Genomic DNA, 17,072 nt, shown 5'->3' with positions numbered 1-17,072 from the left:
AGAGTCGGGAAAAAGGATCTGGGGCTCAGGGACAGCAAGTCTGGCTACAAGAGGCTGCCAGATCTGAGCAGGGACAATACCCCAAGACATGAGTCATGAGAATCCCTGGAAGTTCTGCACTTTTTTACTACACACACACACACACACACACACACACACACACTCTAAATAATATAGTAGTTTAGTGGTACCTGGTTTTAACCTTCATATTTATTGAATGACTTTAAATGTAATGTTCCATGACTTATTTTTTTCACTTGCCTGGGAAGAAGAGCAAAGGGGCTTAGATTCTTAGATGACTCTGTGATAAAGGAGTCTATCTTCACCCCCTTCGAAGAGCATCAAGGGGCTCCTGAAATCTGAGTCAGGAATCCCATTGTCCTTGGCCGGTCCGCTGGCCCAGGGTGCTCCCGCTTGGGTTGGAGGCCAGTCTGGGGTCTACGTACCTTCGGGTCTTACTGTTCTTCTCTTGCCCAAAGCCAGATTTAGTGGTTCTGTGACTCCAGGGACAGACAGAAAATGAACAGTCGGCAAGAGGCACAATGCCAGGGGCTTTCTGCAAGCCCAGAAGGCACGTTGATGCCAGCTGACTTCCAGAAAGATCCATGCCATCACCCCCAGCAGCCCAGCTGCAGAGGAGGAAAGATCCTTGATTGGGAGAGGCAACTTGAAGTTGGAGCCAACATGGGCAGCACCCATTTGGGGCAGTTTTTGAGCTAAAAAAAAAAAGTGGAAAGCCTCTCTCCAGAAGCTGCAGCATTTCAGCAGCCAGCCTTCTCCCCCACTTCCCACGTTTTAGTCTATCTGCTCCGAAAAGAGTCTTTGCTTCCCCTCCCCCCCGGGGCTAAGAGGTTGGAACAAGTTCCACTCTTCTGACAATGTGCCCCAGCTGTATGTGTGATAGTTTGTCTTCCATCAGTCTTTCTGGCAGCGGTGAGGTGCTGAGCTTCTGCTCATACCTTCATTCGATTCCTCACCAAAGTAATCTAGAATTCCAGAAGGAAGGGCATTAGAACTGGCCCTCTCTTGAGCAAACCCGCTTCTAGAACACTCCAGAAACACAGAAGGGGAGATGGTGAGTGCTTGCTCTAGAACGCCCATGAGTTCCTTCGGTCCTGAGGACCCAGAAGAAGAGAAATGTCTCTTCTAGGAAAGACCAGAATGGTTAACTCTAGAGGGATGAATTCCCAGTTCCATCTAGAAAGACTCTAGATGTGGGGGCTGGGAGCTGCAAGTGGGCATTGTGCCTTGTAGAACTGTCATGAGCCTCTCCGGACATTGCCAATCATCAGGGAAATATCTTTCGCTGCTTCTAGAATGTTCAGGCATTTGCAGGAAGCCCATCTCTCAAAGTCTAGACAACGAGAATCTCTCTGGAAATGGCTGCTCCATTGCCGCGGGGCCACCACAAGCTTCTCCAGAAGCTGCGGGACCTCTGGAGACGCAGAACGCTGGCCCTAGATTGATCAGGCTATTTCAGAAAAGCTCGGCGGCCACTTCCAGAGTGGAGACAAGTCTGTGTTAATGCCCACCCACTCCGGCAGGAAGGCGGCCTCGGGCTTAAAGATCTTGTGAAAGCTGGAGTCAGGCAGGGTGAAGTCGGCCAGGTGGACGGTGTCTCCACCAGCCAGGTAGACAGCCCAGGAGCCGGAAGTGCCAAAGGTCACGATGGCGTGGTTGACTTTGTGTGAGCAGCACAAAGTCAGTCCCTCCCCAGGGATTTCTCCTGCCCCTCGCCAGCGAAGACCACATCCCCCTGGGAGGTGTCACCGTTATCCCAACACCACGCCATGCAGGTGACCACAAACATGAGGGCTTCGTGCCTTGCCTGGAACCAGCCCACGGCCTGCTGGGGATGGGCGCGATCGCCCAGCATGCCCTTCCAGCATTGGGGCATAGCCCCCAGGTAGTCCCCACGGCACCCGTGGACACCTGCGGACGTGCACAGGGTCCTCAGAGTGGAGCAGGCGCAGCTGTCTCATGAAACCTTGGGCCTTGTCCCGAAGGTGGTCATGCAGGGCGAACCCGCTCCAGATCCCTTTCCGGAGATGGTGGAAGTAGGAGCAGGGGAGGCTGGCGAGCTTCGGCAAAGGGGCATTCGAGCAGGTATACGCAGGTGCAGCTCCCGCCCAGGCGTGTGGCTGTCCGCCCCGGGCACCAGCGTGGGCAGGGGATGCAGAACGCAGGGCGGGGGCAGCAGGATAGATGGCAGGATGAAGGCCTAGCGGCCACCGAGCTACACCAGGGTCAGCAGAGTGGCATACTGCCCCACCTGGCTACCGAACCGGCCACCTGGGGAGGTAATCCAGGTTCCTGGCAGAGAGGAAGGGTGCTTGGGGCAGGAAGAGGAGGTGTCGGGGGTCATCGGCGGTGTGCCTGATAGGCAGAAGACAGCCACAGGGGACGTCACCGGGTGTCAGTCTGCAAACAGAGCAGACGGGTCCAGGCCATCGTGGGAAAGATCTTGACAGATACCGAGGAAGAAGGCTGCTGAAGAACACAGACTAGGCGGCAGGTCAGACAGAGACGGTGTAGTGGGCCGAGGCCCCGCCCACATGGCTGCCGGCAGGGAAAGGTGAATCAGCAGAAGCTCAGAGTTAGGGGAAGAATGTCACGATGGAGAGGCCTGAAGGAATGAGGGGACTGAGAGTTTTGACTCCTAGGTCTGAGGGAGAAGGGGATCAGGGCCCAGGACTCCCAGATCTGCAGGAGATGAAGCTAGAGGCTTGGAATTCACACAACGGGCATGGGAGGTGGTGAGAACTGGTGGATTCCAAGATAGCAGTGGTCCAGGATCCAGCGCCTTGTCCCCACATCTTGCAATCTGCCTCTCCCCAGATGTAAGGCCCCCTGAAGTTGGCCTGTGTTCCACCAACTCCTTTCCCGGGGACCTGGGTGTGAGGGGCAGTTTACCACGGAGGTGACAGGGAGCCGCAGGCCAAGTAGAACCTGAGAGGCGGGAGTCCCAAGACTGATAAGGGACCTTAATTCCTGTAGGAGTTGGGGGTGGGGTTGGAGGAGACTCCTGGGACTGAAGACCGCCATTCCTAGATTTGGGGTATCCGCAGTTTCCGCTAACCTGAGCTCCTGGTGCACGGCGGGTACACATTACGGCCAGGGCGCGCCGTACCCCAGAGCGACCCACATCCGGCCACTCTGGAACCGCGAACTCCCTGTTTCCAGGACCCGCGGCCCTCCACTCCATGCCACCTCCCAGGGCAGGGGGCGACGGCTCCGGGGGGAAGGGGAGCTGCGCCCCTCCCGGCACAGGCAGGTAGGCCCTCCGCCCCTTTCCCGGGGCTGCACCCAGAACTAGGGTGGTAGCCCTGGCTAACTGCCCTCCCCGCTCCACCCCACAGAGCCGGGGAGCGCAACCCCAGCCCCTCCTGGCCGGCGAGAGGGCTCCGCCCCGGGCAGCCTACCTGGCCTGCGGACATGGGGGTCAAGCGGCAGCTGCCATGCTAGACCCCGGCGTTCAGTTCCGACGACCTCGGTGTCTGACCTACGGTCCACCTGCCGAGCCCAGCTACGCCCCACACGCTGGGGTACAGCCCGGCCCCTCGGTCTGGGGGGTGGGGGGAGGCTCCTCCAGCCCTCAGCGTCCACCGTCAGGGGCTGCTGATTCCCCATTCCAGCCCATCCCGCCGCAGATTCGAGTCGCGGCCCCCAGCCTCTCCTTTGGGAAGATTCTAGGTCTGGTGACTTAACTGCTGCTTTCTAGACAGCACGTCCCAGAGGCGGCCTCTGCCGAGGACAGGAACCGGGACAACCGGAGCGGACGTGTCCACCACGTCCCTTGCCTCTCGCAATGGCCAGAGTCTGGCTAGGGATCCAAGGCCTCGGCTCTTCTGCAGACCGGAAGCTGTTTCCATTCTCGAAGGCTCCTCCTCACCTCGCCCACCCAGAGAGCAGTCCGACCTTGTCGGTCAATGAATCAGACCCCACAATTTGACTGGACTCTCCCAGCATTCGGCGGTGATTCCTCCGGGCCCAGACGGAGAAGTCCAGGCCTCCCACACCTTCCTCCATCAGAACCGGGAGCCCATCTCCACACACTCGGAATCCAGAAAACTGCGTGCCCCTCACTTCTTTTGGGTGTTGGGTCTAACTTCCCCCTCCTGAGCTTGGCTCACTTGGAGTCACCTGTCAGAGATGCCCCCTAACCCCACCCCCACAGCCGCCAGGCTATGCTGGGAGCACACTCTGGGACTGGAGTAGCTTATTTTGTGAAAGAAACCCCAGGATTGCATCAGAGAGGGGGAGGGGCCTGGACATTTGGTATAAAAGTGGGCTGGTGAGGTCAAGATCGGGGGGGTTTGACTCCTAGCCAGGTGAGAAGCTCCTGGGCCAACACACCTGTGCCCCTTCAGAGGACACTTCAGTCATGTGGTATTTGCTGCTTTCATGGTGATCCAGGAATCTCGGTGTCTGAGCCCCCCAGAAACCTAGAGATTCAGGTGGGGTGCAGAAGTTCTAGCTGTGGGACACAATCCACATCAGTCGGTGAGGAGGAAGGTGGTTTTACAGGCCCCCGGCCCCTCCTCCCTCAGACCCAGGAGTCTTGGCCCCTGACCCCTCCATCCTCAGACCCAGGGATTCGGGCCCCTAGCATCCTCTGTCCTCAGAATCAAGAGTCTGGGCCCCTGGCCCCTCCATCCTCAGACCCAGGGGTCCAGACCCCCAGCCCCTGCTCCCTCAAACCTAGAAGTCCGGGCCCCGCAGCTGGAAGGGCCCCCTGATTGCATCATTTGTTCAGCCTGACATGGCCACAGTGGAATCCTCGCTCCTGCCAAGTAGATCAAATATCAAGAGTCAGGTATCAGGAAGGTGATTGGGCGAGTCTGTCTGGATATAAGTTCTGCAGCTTCTGCATCTATCCCGAGAGACTTGGGTGTTCTGTCAGCCCAGAATCCACTCACGGGAGGACCCAGGCATCCGGGCCACCTGAGCGGAGGTCTGTGGCTCTGCTCTCCCCACCCATCAGGCTCTGGAATAGAATCTAGACCATTCAGCTCTTCAGACCCCAGACCCCAGACCTCGCCTGAGGACGTGAGCCGTTGATGGGCTGGGGCAAGGCCAGGTTGCAGCACCCAGGACTGTGGGGCCCTGTGCTGGCCGTCCTGCTGGGAGCCTGCCAGGCACACCCCATCCTGGACTCCAGCCCCCTCTTCCAGTTTGGGAGTCAAGTCCGGCGGCGCTACCTCTACACAGATGATGCCCAGGACACGGAGGCCCACCTGGAGATCAGGGCTGATGGAACGGTGGCAGGGGCTGCCCGCCGGAGCCCTGAAAGTGAGTGTGGGGCAGGACCCGGGCCAGAGGGAGGAGGAGCTGGAGGCGGGGACCCCCAGGTCTGAGGGAGGAGGGGCTGGGGGCCCGGACCCCCGGGTCTCAGGGAGGACGGGCTGGGGCCCTGGAACGCCGGGTCTGAGGGAGGAGGGGCTGGGGGCCCAGACCCCTGGGTCTCAGGGAGGACGGGCTGGGGGCCTGGAACGCCGGGTCTGAGGGAGGAGGGGCTGGGGGCCTGGAACTCCGGGTCTGAGGGAGGAGGGGCTGGGGGCCCGGATCCCCGGGTCTGAGGGAGGAGGGTCTGGGGGCCCGGACCCCCGGGTCTGAGGGAGGAGGGCCTGGGAAAAGGCCGTCTGAGCCCCTCACCACTTTGTGCCTTCAGGTCTCTTGGAGCTCAAGGCCCTGAAGCCAGGCGTAATTCAAGTCTTGGGAGTCAAGACGTCCAGATTCCTGTGCCAGAGGCCGGACGGGACGCTGTACGGATCGGTGGGTCTCCAGGACACCCCTTTCTCACACTCCGTCCTTCCTCCTAGCGTCTTCATCACTGGGGACTGCGTGTGGCATCCGTGGCCCCAGCCAGGCTGGGCTCCATGCTCTTTGCACGGCCCGCCCTCGCCGCAAACCGTGAAGGTGGGGGCTGCTGTTATCGGCGTTTGCAAGGAGAGGAAACTGAGGGGCAGGCAGGGACGTCACGGGGACCATGAAGGACAGAGTGGCCTGAGGGATGGAGTCTTGCGTCTCATGACCGCTGCTGACCTCATGGGCTTCTCCGTGTCTGGCTTATGCTGGGCACAGGGTCACTCAGGGAGCCAGCCCATGGCCCGTCCAGGGACCACGACCCCGGTGGGGTAGCCAGACTCCCCCACTTGGCCCTGGAGAGCCGTGACTGGTCCTTGGGTTGGGATGCTCCTTGTCGCGAAGTGGAGACAGGAAGGCGGGACTGCCCGGGGGTGAAGGCGGAGCCGGCTTTGGTTGCTTTGTGTCCCAGAGGACAGGGTGGGGGCCTGGACCCCTGGGTGCTGGAGTCAGAAGGCGGGGAGGCGTCTCTGAACCTCGCTGTTGTCCCCTCAGCTCCACTTCGACCCTGCAGCCTGCAGCTTCCGGGAGCTGCTGCTCAAGGATGGCTACAACGTCTACCAGTCCGAGGCCCTCGCGCGCCCGCTTCGCCTGCCCCCCTACAGCTCCCCGTCCTCGGACCCGGCCCGCCGAGGACCGGCCCGCTTCCTGCCACTGCCGGGCCCGCCCCCAGAACCCCCACAGCCTCCAGGCCGCCTGGCCCCTGAACCTCCGGATGTGGGCTCCTCGGACCCCCTGAGCATGGTGTGGCCTTCCCGGGGCCGAAGCCCCAGCTACACTTCCTGAAGCCACAGGCTGTCGATTAGAGGGTCGCCTCTCTATTTATTGGGTTATTTATCTTATTTATTTGTTTTGTTTTTCTTACCTAGAAGAATAAAGAGTCTGAGGGGAGGATGAGAGTGAGCACTCTGTGTGTCTGAGGGAGGAGGTGGGATCTGCCTCCCTGCCTCCCAGGGACCCCGAAGCACCCCCGTCTCCATTGCCATAAGGCTGTAGAAAGGTCCCAGCTTCTCCCGGTCCTGTTTTCTGCTCCGATAAGGTGTCCCCAGGGACTCTGAACTATCCCTGCCCTTTGACAGGACAAGACTTAACCCCACTCACTCCACTCCGAACCTCGAACCTCGTGTGTTGTGGAACTCTCTCTCAATTATCTCGATAATGGGGCATTATTTTTAATCATGCTGCAGGCCCACAGCCTCATGGGAGATGTAGTTTTCCGGGTTCATTTAGCTCTAGGAATGGGAAGACATCTCGGTCCACGGGGCTAGGCTCTTGGATCGGGGTGGTGGGGGTAGTTATTGGTGCTAGGATGGCACTCCTGGGTTCTGAGGGGTCAGAGGGCTGGACATCTGAACACGTGGGTCCCAGGAGGACAGGGAAGTGGAAACTTGGACACCCTGGGCTGGGAGCCCAGATTTCTGAGCTGGAGATTGGAAGCCTCTGGTCTCGGGAAGAGAATGGGAAGATCTGGACACTTCCATCCAGGTGCTCGTGGACTTTAGAGTGTAACAATGGTCAAGCGCACTCTTTCACAGGAGGGGAGCTTTGTCCAACCACGAAAAGGAAAAGGTAATAAAGTCACACAACGGAAGCGCTGATCATCGCTGTGACGTACAATGTAGCAGATTAACGGTCTAAACCTGAAGGTTACGCAATGCTGTATGTCAAACGTGTTTCAACAACGATTTTTTCAAGTAGGCAGTTTTGTCCTTCCCAAAGAGATGCTATTGAGTAATTCTGAGATCTCTGAGGACTCTGAGTGTTCCAGCACCTTCTAACTGCCCATAGCACCCATAACAGCCTACTCTCACCTAGAGCCTGCGATCTCGATCTCTCTCTGTCTCTGTCTCTGTCTCTGTCTCTCTCTCTCTCTCTCTCTCACACACACACACACACACACACACACACATATGCGCGCGCCCACACGATTTGACCGCTGCTACACACACACACACACACACACATATGCGCGCGCCCGCGCGCGCGCACACACGATTTGACCGCTGCTGTTCTGAGTCTCTCACCAAGTCCTGGGCTGTGAGGACGACCTCTCCCCCTGGGGCTTGGAGAACTCCACCCTTCACAGTACTTTCTCCTGCTTCCTTTTCTTCCTTTACTGGTACCTGTTTGGCCCCGCCCAGCGTATTTTGGGGATCGTGGTGCTTCATCGTCAGCCAGTTTTGTGGAAGATGTTCTTTGTAAACTCTTGTTATCTATCTTTCTTCTGCACGAGATTATACTAGGGGTTGGGGTTGGGGAAAGTTAAGAGACTCTGTTGCCCGACCCGAATCTAATAGTGAGGAAGCATCACATAAATTCCAACCAAGGGACCTGCTGCAAAATAACTGGCCTTGACTCTTCAGAAGTTTCAAGGTCAAAAAGGACGAAGACAGAGGAACCATTCAGATGAACGGAGACCAGAGAGACAACATAACAAAATGCAGTTTGTTGAGCAAATCTATTTCCTATCCTGGACATTCATAAGACACTTGGTAACATTTGAATGTGTCCTGTACATTGGATAGTAGTAATTTATCTCTGTTAAATTTCCTGATTGTGATCATGGTACCATGATTACTGAAAAAAAAAAAAAAAAAAGAATGTCCTTGTTCTTAGCAAATACACACTGAAGTATTTAGGGACAAAGGGACATGGTATCGATAGATAACGTTTTCTCACATGTGTCTGGAAATGTAAATATATAATAATATGCAGAGATAGAGCACGCGGGAGGTGGGAATACTGATAATTGGGGAAACTGAGTAAAACATGTATACAGAGTTCTTTGGGCAAGGCTTGAAACTTTTCTATACGTTCTAAATTATGTTAGATAAAAGTTATTTCTGCTCACCCCCCCAAAAAAAAATTCATGCTGTAGATTCTTCTAAATGCATGGATGAGCTTATAAGAAGAAAAAGAAATGCCCAGGTCCCCAAAAAGAGAAGAAAGAAGGGGAAAGGGAAACCGAAGGTCAGGGCAGGGGAGGGGAGGGGAGGGGAGGGAGGAAGAAAACATAAGAAAAAAGGCAAACTCAGAGTGGAAAGTGTAACTGGTATTTCCGTGTGTCCCCAGGTGAAGCTCAAAGGGCCACCACCTCAGTGCAAGTCTGCTGTTTAAAATCCCACGAATATGATTCTACCTTATAAAGGAAGGAAATTCTGACACACGCTACGTGAATCTCGAACACATTTTGCTAAGTGAGAGAAGGCAGACACTCAAGGACAGAGACCGTACGGTTCCACTGATAAGTACCTAGAATAGACAAATCCATAGGAACAGGAAGTGGAGTAGTAGTGGGTGCTGGGGGTCGGGGAAGAGGGGGGATGAGAAGGTGCTTAATGGGTACGGAGTTTCAATTTGGGACGATGATACAGTTCTGGAGATGGATGATGGTGCTGGGTGAACAACAGCATGAATGTATTCAATGCCACCGAAATGTACACTCAAAAGTGGTTAAATGTAAACTTTCTGTTGTGTGGATCTCACCGCAATTAAAGAAAAAAAAGAAACTTTACCAAACTGCACTGAGAAAACGTCAGGGAGATCTCCCTGTTTCCGTTCGGGCTCTGGTTGGAAGCAGAATGATCCTCTAATGACAATTGTGTAACCACCGGCCCCGTCTCATGTGAAACGGGTATGAAATCGAACTGGGTGGCCAAGGCACGCCCAAGATGAGCACTCGATGGACTGGCTGTTGGACTAGTGATATCCCAGGGCTTCTGTCCAAAGCAAAGTTCTCCCTCTCTGGAGAGACACGCCATTCAACTCAGATATCACAGAGAAAGTCTTGAATGAGCTCATAATCCAAAGTTGCAAAATTTACAAGGGAACGAGGCACATGGCACATGCCCCCAGATACAAGACTGGACAAGACTGGACGTCCCTATCCCACCCCGCCCCACAATAACTTTTGCATAGAACTGTCAGAGAAAAATGATCGTTCGAGATCTTTTTTGAAAAATTATGATCAAATGCACACATCGTAACGTGCACCATCTTAACTATTTTAAGTGTACAGTTCCGTAGTCTTGAGTATATTCATGTATTGTGCAACCAACCCCTGGAATGTCTTCATCTCGCAAAGCTGAACCTCTTTACCCATTAAACAGTAACTCCCCATTCCCCTCTCTTCCCGACCCCTGGCCACCACATTCTACTTCCTGTTTCTACGAATCGTGTGTGTAGTGCTTTAGATATCTCACACGTACATCCTGTCGGTTCTGTTTCTCTGGAAAACCCTGGCTAGTAACACACCATGCTGTTTTCCACGGTAGACACATCTTCTCCTCCGACAGCGCCCAAGGCTTCCGATTTCTCTATAGCCTCTCAGACACAATTTCCTGGGCGTTTGGGTGGGCCTTTTCACTTTGTTTTTTGTATAGCAGTCATCCCGGTGGGGGTGAGGTGCTATCTCGTGGTGGATTTGATTCGCATTTCCCCAATGATTAGTGACATTGAGCATCTTTCCAAACATACGTCACGTATATGTATATCCTCTATGGAGAAATGTCTACTCAGGTCCTTTCTCCATTTTTTAATCAGTGTATTTGTTTTTTATTGTTGTTAAACTGTAAAAGTTCTTTATACATCCTGGCTATTAACCTTTTATCAGATTTACGGTTTGCAAATATTTTCTCCCGCCCCATAGGTCGACTCTGTCGATTGTGTCCTTCGATGTACAGAAGTTTTAATTTTTGATGTGGTCCAAATTATCTATTTTTACTTTTACTGCTTGAGCTTTTGCCGTCACATCCAAGAAAGCATTGCCAAATCCAATGTCATAAAGCATTTCCCCCAAGAGCTTTATGGTTTTAGGTCCATGATTTAATTCGAGTTAGTTTTTGCATAATGTGTAAGGTCGGGGTCCAACCTCATTCTTTTGCATGTGACTATCTGGTTTTCACAGCACTGTTTGTTGAAAAGATTGTGGCGAAATATTTATGTCAGAAGAGCTTTTGTGTATAAACACAACTATTCACAACTGTTTGATTTTTGGTAATGATTAATTAATTTTTAAGCAACCAGCTTTCATCTGAACATTCACTGACTACTTCCACAGCTAAAAATAGCAAGCTGTGAATTTCACAATTTTAGATTTTCCCAAACATTTAAACATAGATTGCAAATGTAATCAATGGACTTTTCACAAAGTCTTGTATCTCTGATTCCTTTAAATGTACCTTGAGTAAAGGGATTAAGAAGTACAAATTGCCAGTTGTAAGATCGTAAAGTACAGCATAGGGAATATAGTTAGTCATATTGTAATAGCTATGTTTGATATCATACGGGTACTGGATTTACTGGGTCTAGATCACTTCGTAAGTGATATAAATGTCTAATCGCTATGTTGTACACCTGAAACTAATAAAGAGTGTAGGTCAACTATAATTGGAAAAAAAAAAACTTAAAAAAAAATATCAGTACCTGGCGGGGGAGAAAATGCCTCGAATAAAAGAAAACTAGTAATACAATCTCGATGATATTTTTCACAAGTCTAATATAATAGATTCTCACGAATGCTTTAAATATCATCACAGATGGACAAATAGGGATACACTGATTATATAACAGATTCTCATGAATGCTTTAAATATCACCAAAGATAGACAAATAGAGATACACTGATTATTACATTGATCAGTTCCCTCACATTAAACTGGTTACAAAGTGCCAGCATTGTGGATACGAATGTATTTCTTCTATACCTGTATTCCGATGAAGATTTTGATTTAACTCTCCTGATACTTCCTCTTACCTGTGGTTGTTCTTACCTAGAAGAGAGTTAGGCTTCGCTCATCCACCAGGTGAGGTTGAGTTAGCAGTGTGAGGGTTGATGGACGATGGCCCTGGAGTCTCTTCCAAGTTGATTCTCACCAGGCCCAGTACAAGACCGTTTTGTTTTGTTTTGTTTTTTTATTAGATGGTGTCATGATCACATGACTGTCAATGACAGTGATCTTGAGTTATCTCCCATAGCCGTTTGCTCAGAGTGTCATGTCTTTCTAGTAGTCTGGAATAGATGTTCAAAGAGTCATATCATTTGAACGGGCTGGGAGGTGAGATGATTGAGCAGCTGTTTGTCCTGGGGCCTCTCCGTGCAATGCAGGGGATGCTGATCCTTCATTACGCACCCAGGGTGAGCCCGTGCTTGCTCTGCTTGTCCTGGGGAGGCCGTGCTGCCGTCTCCTTAGCATGAAGCTCAGCTTCTAACTCTCTGACCGCCTTTGCCGACTGATGAGAGTCGTGGGGAGGCCCTGGCAGGAAGCTAGGAGGCAGGCAGCAGGACAAGGGACTTTTTTTTCCCACCTCCAGCTCTAGTCTGCATCTCTCAGCAACCCCGGGGCAGCAATGGTTATTTAGGGCACTTTCAGCATCGGTCAGCTGCACAGCTTTGCCAGAGACATTTCCAGCCCCTTTGGACATCAGTATGATCTGTCCATGTTATCTTGGAAGTCAGAGCACCAGCTGCCTGCAGCCCCTTCCAGAAAGGTCTGTGTTCTACCCGGCAGGGGCCATTCTTCTGAGTCCTACAGTCCCTGGGGGTTTGAGCTGCTTCTGGTAACTAACACCTCTACTATCTCAGGGATCGCATTTTGCAGTTCTGGCCTCATGGCACTCGTGTAACCAATTCCCTTTAATAAACTCCCTGTATTTGAAACATCTGGAGCGGCTTCTGTTCTCTTCAGCAGACGCAGAAACCGGATCTCTTTCAGTTCAATTGAAAGCTTTTGGTCAATTATGAACTCGAAATTTACCTTTCTAATAAAGATTAAGACCTACAATATTGACAACTATAAAAGAAACATCAAATGTCTAAAGACATTTTTTTTAAGGATGAGAAATAAGAAAAACCAAGGCATTAGTAAAAGACCAGGCAAAGGTGGAAAAGAATAAAATAGAACTTCTAGAAGGAATGAAACACACATGAGAATCAAATAATGATTGAAATGAAAAACTTGTCAGGGGAGTCAAACAGCAAATTAGAAACAGCCAAAGAGAGAATTCATGAACTGGAAGACGTACCTCAGTATATTACCCAGAAGGCACCACAGAGAGACCAATTGATGAAAAATTGAAAGAGAAATTAAAAGACATGGAAGGTAGAATTAAAAATTCCAATGAATTTCTAGAAGAAAATGTAGAGATGGGGGAGAAGCAACCCTCAAGAAGATAATAGCTGTACAACACTTTCAGAACTGACGAAAGACATGAATTCTTAGATATGAGAAGCGTGACGTGTCCTGGGCGGGATAAAAGCAAATGCACACCCAGACATATTCTAGTGTTTTTTAGGGCACTCTCAGCACCAGCCAGTTGCACAGCCTTGCCAGAGAGACTACCAGCCCCCCTGGACAGAGGAACAGCCCCCCATTAACCATGCTCTCTTGGAAGTCAGAGCATCAGCTTCCTAGAGCCCCTTCCCTAAGGTCTGGGTTCTGCAGGACACCAGAGACCATGAGAAGGCTTTTTTTTTTTTTTTAAAGCCAAGGGGTGGAAAACTTGCCAAGGACAGAAAGACAATTAGACTGACACCTCCCTCGTCGACAACAACGGTGCAAGCCAGAAATGAGAAGTCTCCAATGTGCTGAAGAAGTAACTATGAACCCTGACTCGGATACAAGCCCAAGCCACCTCTAAAGAATGAAGACAAAATAAAGACACTTCCAGACAAATAAAAACCGAACAATGTTTGTACTATCAGTACCACCCTGGAAGAATTACTGAAGAGTGGGATGCACGAAGAAGCACTCTGAAGCTAGAAGAAAAAGACGAGGAGCCAGGAGGTATGAAGAACAATGAAACTGGGTAAATCTAAGTAAATATTAACCATACAGAACAATAACAAGAAGATAACTCATTTGAGGGTGTAAAAATAGGTGAGGAACACAATTAATACCTCTATCGTACTCCTGAACGATAAAACGATTTCAAGACACTTTAATTCTGATCATCTGTCGTCTGACTTACATATTATTATTGACCACTGTTTAGAAAAAAGGGAGGAACGGGCAAAGGGGGTCAAAAGGCACCGACTTCTAGTGATAAGATGAATCCGTCCTGGGAATGAACAGTTAACGAACTGCATCGCCTATGTGAAAGTTGCCAAGAAAACGTATCTTAAAAGTTCTCATCGCATGGAATCAATCTGGAACTATGCGAAGGGATGGGCTAAACCTTGTGGTAATGATTCTGCTATATATACATCTATCGAATCATTTTATTGTTCCCCTTAAACTAATTCGACGTTACGTGTCGATTATACCTCGATAAAAGTAGGGTGGGGGGCGGATAGGTGGGAGTACAAGACCGAATATTGGCGAGGGTATGGAGCGACTGGACCTCTCACACGCCACTGGTGGGAACATCGAATGGACCAGGCACGTTTGAAAAAAATATTTGGCGATTTTTCAAATAAAGTCCAACATATACCTAACCCTGAAATTTCCCTCCTAGATGTTTACCGAAGATAAATGAAAACTTACCTCTCCGAAAAGAAGTCTCACACGAGAATGCTCACAGCAGCTTTACTCATCATAGCCCACAACGAAAATAACCCTAACATCCCTCCACAAGAAAACGGATGAGCAAACTGGGGTGGGCGTCGTGATGTGCAATGGAAAACGGCTCAGCAATAGAACAGAACAGAAGGCTGAGACACGTGACAGTTCAGATGAAACCCAAACAGTACGCTGAGTAACTAAGCCTCACGCAGAAGAGGAGACGCTGTGTGATTCCATTTATACAAAGTGATAAAAACGAGGAACAATGACTCTAAGGTGAGTCAGAATATTTGGCCGCCTAGGAGTAGGACATTGCCTGGGGAGGGACCGAAGAGACCTTTGCAGGCAGATGGAAATGTTCTATGCCACGAAAGGGGTGTGAATTACAGAAATGTGCCTGTTTTTAAAAACTGTAGAGCCAAGACCTGTGTGCTTTCGATGTGGATAAAATCTTACCTTCCAAACAATGTGAGCGATCATATAAATAAGCAAAGAACGGATGGAGGCATGGATGAATCAAGAAAGGCAGTTTGTTGGTAATTACTGAACTGAGTGATGGATCCAAGGGAATTTATGTTATTATTCCACAGAGGTTGAAATGCCTCCATAATAAAAAAAGCCTTTCTTCTAAATAGTGGTCAATAATACTATGTAAGTCAGACGACAGATGATCAGAATTAAAGTGTCTTGAAATTGTTTTATCGTTCAGGAGTACGATAGAGGTATTAATTGTGTTTAAACGTCGCCACCTTCAAGCTGCATGTTCAAATTCGAAAGGTGGCCTCCGAGAAAACTGAAACTGAAGACGTGACTGCCAAACCAATAGAAGGAGGGAAAGGGGATAAAGGATACTTGACCCAGCAGAAGGAAGGAAAGGAGAAAAAAATAAGCATAAATAAAACAAGGACAAACAGAGATCACGAAATAAAATGGTAGAAGTACACACGTGTGCGAATTTTTCTGTGGGGAACGGAGCTACCACGAGCCCTCCCCTAAAAGTTTTATGAAAGATGGATGGAGACATGACATTGAAAGAATAGATAGGAATTAAGAGAGATGGTCTACAGAAATAGAGAAGACTTCTGACTTGAGGATGGTGGTGCGGGGAATAACAGCCATGGTCGGTCGGATGCACCATCACTTAGAAGCCTGTTTCCTTTTAATGGGTACTTGAGCTGTTTCCACATCGAAGGAAGCTACAATGAATAACCTTGTAAATACTTCACGGTGTGCACGTAGGTACCTTGTAAGCCTTTTATAGAAGGCAATCTGGTGACATCTATAATCTTGCAAATGTATCCTTCAGCCCAGTAATCTTATTTAGTGTATATATATATACACACACATCTACATATTAGGTCTACACACACACACACACACACACTAGGTTTATGTACATTTATAAACTTCCATATCTGTTTATGGACGTTCGAAACCATGAATTCACAATGATCTATCCAAGTCCACCACTTCCGGTTTGTTCTCGTTCCGTATTCACACCTCCTTTCTCCGGCAGTGAGAAATCTTGACTTCCATTTTCCTTAATTTACTTCTTCGGTCAAGGCTCCTGTGTGTTCCCCATCCCCTCTGCACCCCCACCCAAACCCTCATCGCCCGGGTCTGGTTTTCACTTCCGAGCCAGTGGGCCCCTCTCCCAGCCTGAGGACCTTACGTATCCCACTTAGGGACACCTCATCGTCCTGAGCTATCTGTATGAATAGATGCCCACCTCACCCCGCTAACATCCTGACACTCCGTCTGGGCCACTGTCACCACCCGCACCCCAAGCCGGCCTTGCCTGCTCCACCTGAGGGCCTCGGGGGGAAAAAATGGAAACGAAACAGCAAGAATATTTGGTCCTATTTCATGCATTTAAATGTGTCAGTGTTTTCTCTTACACGCCTGGATTCTGAGTTATAGCTCAAAGCATTTCTCCACACCCGAGCCGTAAAGGAATTTTCCAATGTTTGCTCCTCATTCATTTCTGGTTTCATATTTTACCCTGAAATCTTTGATCCGTTTGGAGTTTATTCAGCGTATTATTTTTTTCCGTTCCTTCCTTCTATTGGGTGAATAGGGTTTTCTTTATTCGTCTTTTTTCATATTTATTTTTTAAATTCTATAAAGTTCTATAAAGTCGCTATGTGTTCAGTTTAAATTCCACAGCCCGTCCCACTGGCTGTATTAGTTAAAGCATCATTAACCACAGAGATGGATAAATTCTGCCCCATCGGTGGTTTAAACAACTAATTTTTATGTCTCCTTCACGTAAAGTCCAATCAGCAGAGAGGCAGACGGGTAGGAACCCCCGCCCATGACAGCACCACTGTGTTAGCATTTGGCTCCCAAGGTCTCCCTGGCCGTGGTAGTCAGGCTCCGAGATGAACCCCAATAATCCCCGCCTCCTGCCGACAGCCACGTGAGTCTGCAAGTGAAACTTTGAGACCCGGATGGGACTTGTGATGACCGCAGTCCTGATTAATCGCTTGACCGAAACCTATTGAGACAGACAGCCTGAGGCGGAACGACCCCGTCCAGCTGTGCTGGAATCCTGACCCTTGAAACGTATGTGAGATAATAAGTGGCTGCTATTTTAAGCGGCGAGGATTTGGGGGTGATTTGTTACGCAGCAATAGATCGCTGATACGCTGGCATCCACATCCGATCTGCAGGTGGAGAAGAGATGGACAAAATGGGCGACTTTTA

The 17,072-nt window shown here is 50.3% G+C and overlaps 2 protein-coding genes across 2 annotated transcripts; one reads left to right on the top strand and one right to left on the bottom strand.

Annotated features, from left to right (window-relative positions):
• Positions 1-1,466: 1,466 nt before the first annotated feature.
• Positions 1,467-2,416, bottom strand: FUT1 (fucosyltransferase 1 (H blood group); the record flags this gene model as incomplete). The annotated part of the gene is given in 5 exon segments (XM_006927136.3): positions 1,467-1,682; positions 1,684-1,720; positions 1,722-1,943; positions 1,945-2,113; positions 2,116-2,416. Coding segments are annotated over 5 exon segments (945 nt in total), but the record flags the coding sequence as incomplete, so codon positions are not given.
• A 2,495-nt stretch (positions 2,417-4,911) lies between these two features.
• Positions 4,912-6,747, top strand: FGF21 (fibroblast growth factor 21). The gene is made up of 3 exons (XM_006905055.2): positions 4,912-5,292; positions 5,672-5,775; positions 6,361-6,747. The coding sequence occupies exons 1-3, from the start codon at positions 5,061-5,063 to the stop codon at positions 6,649-6,651; spliced, it is 627 nt and encodes a 208-aa protein (XP_006905117.1). The 5' UTR covers positions 4,912-5,060; the 3' UTR covers positions 6,652-6,747.
• The last annotated feature ends 10,325 nt before the right edge of the window (positions 6,748-17,072 follow it).

Source organism: Pteropus alecto, unplaced genomic scaffold, assembly GCF_000325575.1.
Source record: "Pteropus alecto unplaced genomic scaffold, ASM32557v1 scaffold41, whole genome shotgun sequence".
Lineage (NCBI taxonomy): Eukaryota > Metazoa > Chordata > Mammalia > Chiroptera > Pteropodidae > Pteropus > Pteropus alecto.
This window is presented reverse-complemented; position numbering and strand designations above follow the sequence as displayed.